The following is a 13,033-nucleotide window of genomic DNA, read 5'->3' on the forward strand; positions in this document are numbered from 1 at the left end:
CAAGAGGAAAGAATGTGTAGATTGTGGAGATGGGCCTGGTTGAAGCAGACAAGATACAAACAGGGATAAATGGATAAGTGAGGGGATGGTAGATGGGTAGTTGGCAAAGTGTTTGGGTTTATTAAGTTGGAATTGGCCAGCACAAAATTTGAGATTGGATTATGCTGCAGTTTTGTAGGCGACAGCACCTATGAATGTTAATGATTCTCCTACATCCTGGGACAGATCAGTCCAGTCTTGACTAGCACAGTAGTTCTCATGGTAACACTTCTCTTTTGATTACACTAGCTTCATTTATTATTTTATTTTATTGAGATGGAGTCTCGCTCTGTCACCAGCCTGGAGTGCAGTGGTGTGATCTCAGCTCACTGCAACCTCCACCTTCTGGGTTCAAGCTATTATCCTGCCTCAGCCTCCCGAGTAGCTGGGACTACAGGCGCACACCACCACACCTAGCTAATTTTTGTATTTTAGTAGAGATGGGGTTTCACCATGTTGGCCAGGATGGTCTTGATCTCTTGACCTCATGATCCACCTGCCTCGGCCTCCCAAAGTGCTGAATTACAGGCATGAGCCACCGCGTCTGGTTCCAAGCTTCATTTATTAAGAGCATTCTTACTGGCTAAGCATTTCACAGGCATTATCACATTTGATTCTCATCACAACCCTGGAAATGGGTATTTCATCCGTAAAAGATGAGAAAAATGTGGCTTAGAGAAATTAAATAACTTGCTTATGGATATCCAATTTGGGCTTTGACTTCATAATCCATGTTTCCTCCTTCAGTTTGCCTGCTATGTTTGCTGTTAAATTTCTCAGGTCTTCAGTGTTTCATGGATGTGCTCTAAGCAGTAGATTTAAGTGAAGTGATTACCATTTCTGATTTGGACTTTATATTTCTGCTAATGCAACACATTACAGTTTATACATTACCTTTTTAGCAAGCAGAGCATATGTTGGCTTCCATGAGTTTTGTGTATCCCCAAAACCTAGGTGTCATTCACAAGAACTTTCAACAAACCGGGTCTCTCCCACATTAAATATACATAATTTATTTCTTAAACCCAAACACAGAACTTGACATTTGTCTATTTTGAAACAGTATCTTTTTGTTTTGGTTTTCCACCCTTCCAGCCTAAAACACTCTAAATCCTGATTCTGTGCGCTCACCAGTAAGCCATCTACAGAGAATAAGCAGGTGATACAATCACACGGATATCTTTTGGGGCGATAGAGGCTCAGGAGGCAAACTGATAATTTCAGAAGAATTTAGAGCCCACCCACCTAAATCCCCAGAGAACATCACATAGTCCTTTGAGATGAACTTGGAAGACTCCTTCCCTCCTGGAGAGACGCCTTGGAAGAACCAGACTCTTCCAGGAAGCTCTCCCAGGGCAGGGCTAAAAGGGAAATGCTGAGACCTAACAATGAAGACAATGCTTGGAAGGGAGCATCTGTGAAAAAAGCAAGCTCCTCCTTCTGAGAATAATTCCAAAGGGTGTCTCTGATCCCAGCTTCCAGACCTCCACCCTTGATTACTCAGACCTGACACTAGCCTTCCGAGACCAGCCCTAACAAGGAGGTTTCATCTGGGAGCACTTCCCTGACCTTACAACTGTTTCCTCTGCCACTCCAGACAAGATGTCTGCTATCTCTGAATCCAGTTGTTATTTAAAATGTCAAGTGACAAGGCCGGGCGTGGTGGCTCACGCCAGTAATCCCAGCACTTTGGGAGGCCGAGGCGGGTGGATCACTTAGGGTCAGGAGTTCAAGACCAGCCTGGCCAACATGGTGAAACCCCGTCTCTATTAAAAATACAACAAATTAGCTGGGCATGCCGGTGGCAGGTGCCTGTAATCCCAGCTACTTGAGAGGCTGAGGCACAGAATCGCTTGAACCTGGGAGGCAGAGGTTGCAGTGAGCCGAGATCACTCCACTATACTCTAGCCTGAGTGACAGAGCGAGACTCCATCTCAAAAAAAAAAAAAAAAAAGTCAAGTGACACAGTAAAAGGGGTATGAAGGCATGAGACTAGAGACTTCCTATTAGATCAGTGTTGATCATGTAGAAGATACTATGATAAATCAGTGATTTTTTTGTTAGTTTTCTATGTATACAACTCTTTAAAGAGAGCAGCCTGGTTTGATGAGGATAGGAGAGTAGGGAAAAGCTAATATAATAGAAACTGTTTGAAACCTGAAGTTAGCAATGATTTTCAAGTCAGAAAGGAAAGCAACAGAATCTAGGAATATTTGTGAGGAGCTTCTGAGACCTACACACCTCCTGCAGCCATTTTATGGGCCAGCAACTCTGCCATCCAGAGCCACCTTCACTGAAAAAAAGTGGCATTTCTTTCTTCAGTCTGTTGGTTCAGAAAAAAGAAATGAGAAACAACCTACTGGACTAGAGAGATAAACCTATAAGCCATAAGCGCCTTGCCCCACTGCTGTAGTCTACCAGGAGTTTGACTAGAGAAATGGGCTCCTATGGCTGTGGACATGATCTAGCTGGATTCTTCTCGTTGCAATTACCAAGCCTCAAGCAGTCAGGCTCATGGAGGCTTAGACTAGGAATGCAAGTTACAATCAAGACAACAGACCTACCTCAGAAACTAACCTTGCTAGTGTCACCCTTCCCAACAAGAATATGACCTACTTCCTCTCCTTGGTCCTCTCCCTTTTAAAGGCAGTGCTGTTTTTTTCAAGGATCTAAGGTCTAGACATGGAGCAACTATTTTGGCCACATGACCTTTTTGTTTGATGACAATTCTTCTAAGCCTGTATTGCACAGTGCTATAACATAGTTGCTTTAGGGGCAAAAAAGTGAATGAAAACCGTTGTGTGTGTATTACTTAACCTACAAAGTACCTCAGAGAAACTCTAGACACCTGGGCTTCACATCACTATAATCCCTGGTATAGAATCAGTTTCAGATTTTATGTCACTGGTAAATAATGGCCCTCAGAAAAAAAGAAAATCAAAAATGGAATCATGGTAATTATTTAAAGGTACATATTATTGGAGAAGTCAACATTATTTAAACAATTTCCATATAAATACTGAAGCCACCTAAAATCTTTAATTTTTAGCAACTTGTGTTACACATTCTTACTTTTAAAAATATTATTAAATTCTCAATATGTTGGTTGAGAGCTATAAAACAAATTGTATTCAACTCTGTTATTTAATTGGATTTTTTTTGAATATTTAAAATATTTCAAACATCTAGAAAATATAGCAGATACTTATGTATACTTGAATCAAATTCTATTAATATAGCCTATATCCATGAAGTTTAGTGAATTTTCCCAAATTTATCTCCAATATCAATTCAATTTTCATTATAATTAGAATGTTTTCAAACTGAAGGAAAGAGACTGATGGCAATGATAATGTATTTGGGATCTGTAGTTGGGGTTTGGATACTGCCTTCTGCCTATGTCACAGAGGCTGAGTGAGCCACAGAGACACACCACTATCTGGAGTATCTGAGCAATAAACACACTAAATCCATACATACTGGCCAACCATTCCTCCACTCTACAACAGGCTTCTATACTCTCCTGTGTTAACGATCTTGGTAACTGCCTAAATTTTTGCTTCATTGAGCCAGTAAACCCTTTATGAATTTCTAGATGGCAAACATTTTTAAAACTAAAACAAAAATTCTAATGGCCCCAATCTCCCTGACCCTAACTACAAGGAAAAAAAAAAAAGCCTACAATTTCATTAATTTGCTTAAAATAGGATATAAATATAAAATCTTTTCACAGAAAAGCATTTTTGTTCTCTTTAAAACAGTGACAATCTATACACTGCCTTAATAGGGCCCCTGTATTTCTCAACATGACTTTCATTTTTTACTGAAGATTCTCTTTAAAGTAGGTAAAAGTGGTTTGTTCTTTAAAAATTCAGTAAGAAAAACACTCCAGAATGAGGAGCAGGAAAATAATGCATGATAGTAAGGAGATCTCTTCAAATAAGATGATTTAATCGGTCCTCAACGAGTTTATAACACAGGGGCCAATCACCCAGAAGACAAACTCTAAGAAAATCAGTTCATGCCACAGAGACTTTGCATTTCAATCCTTCCACACATATTGACTGGAGACTCACAGAGAAATGGTGCCTTTGCTACAGCCACCCCTTGTTAATCAGCACTGATGAGATTTGGGGAGAGCACCCAGAAGTCACTAACTCTGTTTTTAAAAATACTAATTTAAAAAAAATAAAGCCAAACCTTACCAGAAAGGAGCAAGCTGACTCCACAGAGAACTAAGCTGGCTAAAGAGTCCATGCTTCCCCAAATCTCTCCATCCAGTTTCCACAGATGTGCATGAGGTCCCAAGGATCCTTTCAAAAACCCAGCGGTTTGTGACTTTCCATTCGCATCGTCCTACTACGTCTTGTTTACAAGTTAGAGACAAGAAGGAACAGCACAGAAGCAGGCTGTAACAGTCTCATTTCTGTCTGAGCACAGGGAGTTTTAAGTTCCTTTTTCCTGTTTCCTTTGTAGATTAGGATGGGAAAGGCTGTATCTTAAAGGCATTTGGTATCAGCAGGGCTGGGGGCACTCAAGCCCTATCCATCTCGCAATTCATCAAAACACTTATCTGTTGCTGTTGCTGTTGCTTCTGCTGCTGCTGTTGCTGCTGCTGTAGGGGTAGAGGAATTTTTGTTGGAAGTGTGGGTCCCGGTCAGCATTTTCAGAAACAATAGGGGTATCCTCTCATAGGCGGGAAACTGAGAATAACAAGCCCTCCACCTATGTATGGTATGCGATGATGACCAATCCTTCTCAGACTTCTAACAGCTCTCCCGAGGCTACTGGGATCTCTGACAGAAGAAGCTTTTGGGTGTGGGGAGCCGTTTTGGCTTTTGTTTTCTCATTTTAACCCACATGGTTTGAATTGGGAAAAGAAGGTTTCCGTGATGAGAAAATACAACCTGAAAGGCAATTAATTTCAGTGAGCACCGGTGAGGTCAATGCTCAACGTAGCCCCAAGAGACCAGAGTCCAAAATTGTTAGCCTGTTTTCTTTCACACAGATGGCCTGTTGGTTGGCCATTAGCCCAAAGATACCCATGTTGCTGGCTATAGCTTTAATTTTCATTAACAATTCATCTAAAGGTGATCAAATTTCTTGAAGAAGTTGGCATAGAAGGATTTTGGTAATGAGAAGGATTTCATAGTCATTGAGCAATGGTGTTTCAGAAGCAAATTATATATAACATTTAGAAACTAATCTGTGTAAAAACACAAACATACAGGATTAAATTGGGATAAAAATAGTGCTCATAAGAGCAAAGAGAGTACATGGGCCAAAATGAAAAGAGCCATTGAATGTACAATACCTAAAATGAGATCAGAGACCCTACACTTATCCAGATGATAATTTCTCCACAATATGAATTATGACATTAGATTAGAGAGTATACACTTTGCTCATCATCAACCTTCATGCCTGAGGAAATCATTATCCTTCTCCTTTTCCTACCAACCACAGGAAAAGGCAGATGCAGCTAGTCTTGACTAATTTCTGTCCCAGGTTTTATCACATCTATGCTGATCTTAAGAACCAATTAATGTTTCCGGTTTGCAGGTGTGAAAAAGCCCAGGTTCTGTCTGCAAACAGACCTGGGTTCAAATACTGGCTTAGCCACATGTGTGGCTGAGACAAGTTACTTAGTCTTTTTGAGGCTCAGTTTCAACAGCTGTAAAATGGCAAAAATACTTCCTTACCAGGTGTTTTGAGACGAATAAATGAAGCTTAAAAATATAAAACCATTTGGTACTACGCCTAGTTCATGGAAGGTTCTCATTAAATGTTAATAAATTTACTTTCTTTCATCTTTCCATTCACTCTCAATTTACATTCCAAGAGCTTCTACTAAAAAGCTATTTTCTATTCCTACGAGATGACTTTAAGTTTGTCATCATGAAAAAAAAAAAAACGAAAAACAGTGGGCCGGGCACGGTGGCTCACTCCTGTAATCCCAGCACTTTGGGAGGCTAAGGCAGGTGGATCACCTGAGGTCAGGAGTTTGAGACCAGCCTGGCCAACATGGCAAAACCCCATCTCTACTAAAAATACAAAAAATTAGCTGTGCGTGTTGGCGCACACCTATAGCCCCAGCTACTCTGAAGGCTGAGGCAGGAGAATTGTTTGAACCTAGGAGGTGGAGGTTGCAGTGAGTTGAGATTGTGCCGCTGCACTCCAGCCTGGGTGACAGAGTAAGACTCTGTCTTAAAAAAAAAAAAAAAAAAAAAAAAAAAAAGAGGCCGGGCGCGGTGGCTCAAGCCTGTAATCCCAGCACTCTGGGAGGCCGAGGCGGGCGGATCACGAGGTCAGGAGATCGAGACCATCCTGGCTAACACGGTGAAACCCCGTCTCTACTAAAAAAAATACAAAAAACTAGCCGGACGAGGTGGCGGGCGCCTGTAGTCCCAGCTATTCGGGAGGCTGAGGCAGGAGAATGGCGTAAACCCGGGAGGCGGAGCTTGCAGTGAGTTGAGATCCGGCCACTGCACTCCAGCCTGGTCGACAGAGCGAGACTCCGTCGAAAGGAAGAAAGGAAGAAAGGAAGAAAGGAAGAAAGGAAGAAAGGAAGAAAGGAAGAAAGGAAGAAAGGAAGAAAGGAAGAAAGGAAGAAAGGAAGAAAGAAAGAAAGAAAGAAAGAAAGAAAGAAAGAAAGAAAGAAAGAAAGAAAGAAAGAAAGAAAGAAGTTCCACCAGGTTAAGTTACTTGCTCTGCTGTGAGTAGTAGAGGTAATATCTGAATCCTGAGCTCTGGACCTCCAATTTTTCCTTTGTTTCATAGTTCAAAAGTAGATCAAGAGTAATGTAGGACATCACAAACACCATCAGGGTATACCTAGACCTTACAGAAATATGTGAAATGAAACTTTCACAGATAAGAATAGTTTGGGGACACTGAGAAGTGTGGTCAGTTCTTGGTGTGCTTCTGAAATAATAACTAATGGGTGCTCCATTAATTCACTTCAGGAAAATGAAAGGGGCCTCCTTCTGAGTCAAGCTCATTCCATTTAATTTGATTTTTCCAGACATACTTACAGTAAAACCATAAAGAAAACCAAACCAAACAAGCAAACAAACAAGGCTCTTGGCTGATTCTTCATTTTCTATTTCCTGCTTTTTGCACTCAATACATGAAAAACACTATAGACAACATTAAAAGTCTTTGAGACTAATTAACAACGATACCAATAGATAACAAAATGGTTTTTCTGAAAGAGGTGGAAAATAACTTATATAATACTACTATATACTGGTATCACATGTCCAGAGGTCAACATCACAAACACGAAGCAAAAGCCTTGTATGCATATCCTTTGGCCCAGAAAACCGATTTTTTTTTTTAAACGGAATCTCACTCTGTCACCCAGGCTGGAGTGCAGTGGCACGTTCTCAGCTCACTGTAACCTCCACCTCCCCAGTTCAAGCGATTCTCCTGCCTCAGCCTCCTGAGTAGCTGGAATTACAGGCATGCGCCACCACACCCGGCTAATTTTTGTATTTTTTAGTAGAGATGGGGTTTCACCATATTGGTTAGGCTGGTCTTGAACTCCTGACCTCATGATCTGCCCCCACCTTGGCCTCCCAAAGTGCTGGGATTATAGCCGTAAACCACCGCGCCCCACCAGAAAATCCATTTTTATGATATACACCAAGCCAAAATCATATATGTGCCCCCAAATATGTGTATAAGGACATTATAGAAGCATAGTCGATAATAATCAAAGCCTAGAAACAATCAAAATAGTCAACAAAAGTGGAGTATTTATTAAAAATCATGGTATACAATGAAGTTCCAGACAAGTGTTTAAATACTGTGGTGAAATCAGATTGACACAAAAAGATGTAAAAATATTTATGGTATACTGTTGACTGGGAAAAAAAATAATTTAAACAGAATGAAATTTATATGCACTCAAATACACACCACAGATATACGACAAATATATATCAAAGTGTTAAAAGTGACTATTTCTGAGTTGTTGGAAAACATAATTTTTATTTTTTTTATACTTTTCTATAATTTTAACATTTTTAGAAATAATGAACATATATGTAAAAATGAAGAAGACTGAGGGGATGTCCTTGAGACAGTTGATGCAGGGCAATAGGATGTATACTTTAAAACATCCACTGGCAAATAAGAAACAGAATCCAGGCTACCATATGACCCAGCAATCCCACTGCTGGGTATATACACCAAAGAAAGGAAATAAGTACATCAAAAATATATTTACACTCCCATATTTGCTGCTCCACTGTTTATAATAGCTAAGATATGGAAGCAACCTAAGTGTCCATCAATAGATGAATGGATAAAGAAAATGTGGAATATCTACACAGCAGAGTACTATTCAGCCATAAAAAAGAATGACATCCTGTCGTTTGCAACAACATGGATAGAACTGGAGGTCATTATGTTAAGTGAAATAAGCCAGACACAGAAAGACAAACATCACATGTTCTCACTTATTTGCAGGATCTAAAAATCAAAACAACTGAACTCAGGGAGATAGAGAGTAGAAGGATGGTTACCAGAGACGGAGAAGTGTTGTGGGAGGGTAGGGGAGGTGGTGAGGATGGTTAATGGGGACAAAAAAAAGCTAGTTAGAAATAATGAATAACCCCTACTATTTGATAACACAACGGGGTGACTATACGCAATAATGACTTCATTGTACATTTTAAAATAATGTAATTGGATTGTTCATAACACAAAGGATAAATGCTCGAAGGGATGGATACCCCATTCTCCATGATGTGCTTTCACATTGCATGTCTGTATCAAAACATCTCATGTACCCCACAAATATATATATATATCTACTATATACCTAGAAACATTTTAAATTCATAAATTAGTAATATAGGATAATTTTAAAAAGAAACAGAATCCAGATACACAAAGTGTGGCCTCCAGGAAGTGACCGAGAAGATGGGGTGCCAGCCACCTACAGTACAGCCTGGACATCCTGTCTTTTGCTGGTCTGTGGGCACTGAGCCACCAGAGCCATCCCATCTGACTTCTTAAGGACATTAATGAACTTTTTTGTGAACCCGCTGTACATAACAGTGGCTAGCAGAAAAGGAAGGGTCAGGCCAGGTGCAGTGGCTCACGCCTGTAATCCCAACACTTTGGGAGGTCGAGATGGGTGGCTCACGAGGTCAGGAGTTCGAGACCAGCCTGACCAACAAGGCAAAACCCCATCTCTACTAAAAATACAAAACTTAGTCAGGCGTGGTGGTATGTGCCTGTAGTCCCACTCAGGAGGCTCAGGAAGGAGAATTGCTTGAACCTGGCAGGCGGAGGTTTCAGCGAGCTGAGATCACACCATTGTACTCCAGCCTGGGGGACAGAGTGAGACTCTGTCTCAAAAAAAAAAAGGAAGGGTCACCAACAATTAAGTTTTGGCCTTCAGCCAGGACACCACAGTTAAAGTGACAACACCCACTCTGGCCTGGCTGTGGAAAATACCTGACCCTCTCCAAACCCCATTTACTCTAAACCCTCTCAGCTATTGCAGCATTTTTCTTTTACTTTTTCTTTTTTTAACATTGAAATGCCAAGGAATGTATTATTCACTGTAGGAAGAGACACAGAAATAGAAGATGTTGTCTCAGCTTTTGAAGCTCATAATTACAAAATCCCAGTGTGGTGGCACTGCATCAAAACAGGAAAAGTTAAATCACAAAATCAGGCATTGTGCTGTTGAATACCAAAGGGTGGTACAAGCAATAAAGTTCTAGTAGTTGTTTGCTTTCGTATCCTTTAGGCTAGAGAGCACCAATTCTCACACTTCTTTTTTTTTCTTTTCCTGGTATTTCCTAGACACAGGTGGCATCTTTCCAGATAGACTGTAAGCCCTTAGGGCAGGAGCTTTGTACTTCATTTCGAATGATCCTATGCCTTCTCTCAATGGTCTAAAAGAAGGAGTAACCTGGGTGTCTTTGCAACCATTGTGAGATCATGTGGCCACAGATAACACAGACTAGGTATAGATAGAATAGATAGAACACAGATAGAATAGGTATTCCCCTGCCTTGAAAAAAAAAAAAGCTTCAAAAATGATAAAATAATATGAAAAGAAAAAGTAAACTCCTATTCCTCCTTCAAATACAATTCAGGCCGGGCGCTGTGGTTCATGCCTGTAATCCCAGGACTTTGGGAGGCCGAGGTGGGCAGATCACTTGAGGTCAGGAGTTTGAAACCAGCCTGGCCAACATGGTGAAACCCCCTTCTCTACAAAAATACAAAAATTAGCTGGGTGTGGTGGTGCACGCCTATAATCCCAGCTGTTCAGGAGGCTGAGACTGGAGAATCGCTTGAACCCGGGAGGTGGAGGTTGCAGTGAGCCGTGATCGCCCCCCTGCACTCCAGCTTGAGGACCGAGTGAGACTCTGTCTCAAAAAAAAAAAAAAAAAAAATTTCAAATATCACCTAATTTATGAAACCTTCCTCTAGGTAGCTACCGATAGATACCTAACAAACCACCTCATAATGTAGCAGCTTAATATGACAATCATTTATGTAGCTCATGATTCTGTGGGTGAGAAGTTTGGGCTGCCCTGGACAGTTCCTCTGATCTCAGAGGACCTCCCTCATGTGTTCACAGTCAATTGTCAGCCATTAAGGTAGTGCAGCTTCAGGTATGGGCTGACTGCCTGTGTAGCAACCAGGCTGGCAGAGCTTTAACTCTCTCACCTTCCAGCAAGCTAGCCTGACTTCTTAACATGGCAGGCTCAGAAATCCAATAGAGTGGAAATAGACAAGTTCTCTTGAGGCCTAGACTTAGGATTAGCATATCATTACTACTGTACATTCTGTTGGCCAAATCAATTCATATCACTAAGACTGCATCCAGGGGCAGAAACATAAACTCCACCTTTTGATTTGAAGGATTATAAAGTCATAATGCAAACTGTGAAAATAAAATAAAATCAAGAATTTTGGTCATTTTCTTCAAAAAGGTTTGTTGGGATATAATTTATATATAGTAAAATTCACCACCTTTTCAGAAAATTGTGGTGAAAACATACATACCATAAAATTTACTATCTTAACTGGTTTTAATTGTACAGGTCAGTAGTGTTAACTATACTTACATTCTTGTACAACAGACCTCTAGAACATTTTTGTCTCGAAAAACTGAAATGCTATATCCATTGAACAACTCCCCATTTCCCCTCCCTCAACCCCTTCAACCACCATTCTACTTAGCTCATACAAATGGAATCCTGCAGTATTTGTCTTTTTGTGACTAGCTTGTTTCACTTTGCATGATGTCCTCAAGGTTCATCTTAGTTGTAGCATGTGACAAGACTTCTTTGTTTTTTAAGGCTGAATAATGGTCCATCATATGTATATACCACATTTCCTGCATCCATTCATCAGTCCATGGACAGTCAGGTTGCTTCTACCTCTTGGTTGTTATGAGTAATGCTGCAAAGAACATGAGTATGCAAATATGTCTTCAAGATCCTGCTTTTAATTCTTTTGGATATCTACCCAGAACTGGGATTATGAGATGATATGGCAATTATATTTTTAATTTTTAAAGGAATCACCATACTGCTTTCCATAGCAGCTGCTCCATTCTGTGTCCCCACCAATAGTGCACCAGGGATCCAATTTCTCCATATCCTCTTCAACACTGGCTGTTTTCGGGGTTTGTTGTTGTTGCTGTTGATGATGATGATGATGATGATGTTGTTTTTGGATAGTGGGAATCCTAATAGGTAGGAGGTGGAAATTCACTCCCTATAAGTACATAATTCCATAACTTTTGACAAATGCATACCTTGGTATAATAAGTGCTCCAATCACCCCAATATCTGTCACCCCAAAAGTTTTCTTAAATCCCATTGTAGTAAATCTCCTCGCCCAACGAACAGCCACAGGAAATCACTAATCTGCTTTCTATCCCTATAGTTCTGATTTTTTTCAGAATGTCATATAAAGGAATCATACAGAATATAGCTTTTTAAATCTGGTTTCTTTCATTTGGCATAATTCATTTGATAAATTCATGTATTTGCATGTATGAGTAGCTTGTTCCTTTTTTGTTCCTGAAAAGTATGCCATTTTATGGACATACCACAGTTTGCTGATCTATTCACCAGTTTATTTATCTATTCACTATTTGGAATATTTTCAGTTTTGAGTGATTATGAATAAAGTCCCTTTAACTTTATTCATCTTTATAATTTAATGTTCAGAAATGCGCATACATATTTTTGTGTGAGCATGTTTTTCATTTCTCTTGGGTAAATACCTGGGGCTGAAATTAAGGAACTCCTAAACTTTTCTGTTGTGGTTGTGCCATTTTTTAATTCCCATCATGAACATATAAAAGTTCTGTAAGTCATCATAGTTTTTGCAGGAAAAAAACCTGACAAAAGAAAAACAGTTTTAGTTATCCTTCATCCTTGCTAGCTCTTGTTGTGGTCACTTTTTGTGTGTTTGTTTTTTAGTCATCCTAATAGGTGTGCAGAGAAATAAATCAGTGTGATTTTTAAATTTACATTTCCCTAATGACTAACAACATTGAGTATTTTCTCATGTTCTTTTTGTCATCCATTTATCTTCTTTGCCTATTGTTCAATTCAGTTGTTTCTTATTGTTGAGTCTTAAGAGTCTTTTATGTACTTTTGTCAAAATATGTGATTTGCAACCATTTTCTCTCAATCTGTGGCTTGTCCATTTTTTTAACTCTGTCTTTTGCAGAGCAAACATTTTTAATTCGAAAGAAGTATAATTTATCCATTTGTTTCTTTAATAAATAGTGCTTCTATGTTATATGTAAGGAATCTTTGCCTAACACAAGGTCATAAAGATTATTTCTTATGCTTTGTTCTAAAGGTTTCATAATGTTAATAGTTAGATAACATCCTTTTTGAGTTAATTTTTTGTGTAAGGTGTCAGGTATAAGTTGAGGTTTATTTTCATGCATGTGGATGCCCAATCATTTCAGCACCATTTTTTGAAAAGACTATCCTTT

The 13,033-nt window shown here is 39.6% G+C and overlaps 1 protein-coding gene across 2 annotated transcripts in view; it reads right to left on the reverse strand.

Moving 5' to 3' along the window:
• The window catches only part of TEK (TEK receptor tyrosine kinase), a 121,625-nt gene extending 117,188 nt beyond the window's left edge, over positions 1-4,437 (reverse strand). For both annotated transcript variants that reach the window (XM_005581589.5, XM_005581588.5), the window contains exon 1: positions 4,245-4,437. In XM_005581589.5, coding sequence (XP_005581646.2) covers positions 4,245-4,296 — 52 coding nt within the window. In that variant the 5' untranslated portion in view covers positions 4,297-4,437. The remainder of the gene's footprint in view (positions 1-4,244) is intronic.
• Positions 4,438-13,033: the final 8,596 nt, after the last annotated feature.

The sequence above is a fragment of the Macaca fascicularis genome, chromosome 15 (genome assembly GCF_037993035.2).
Source record: "Macaca fascicularis isolate 582-1 chromosome 15, T2T-MFA8v1.1".
NCBI lineage: Eukaryota > Metazoa > Chordata > Mammalia > Primates > Cercopithecidae > Macaca > Macaca fascicularis.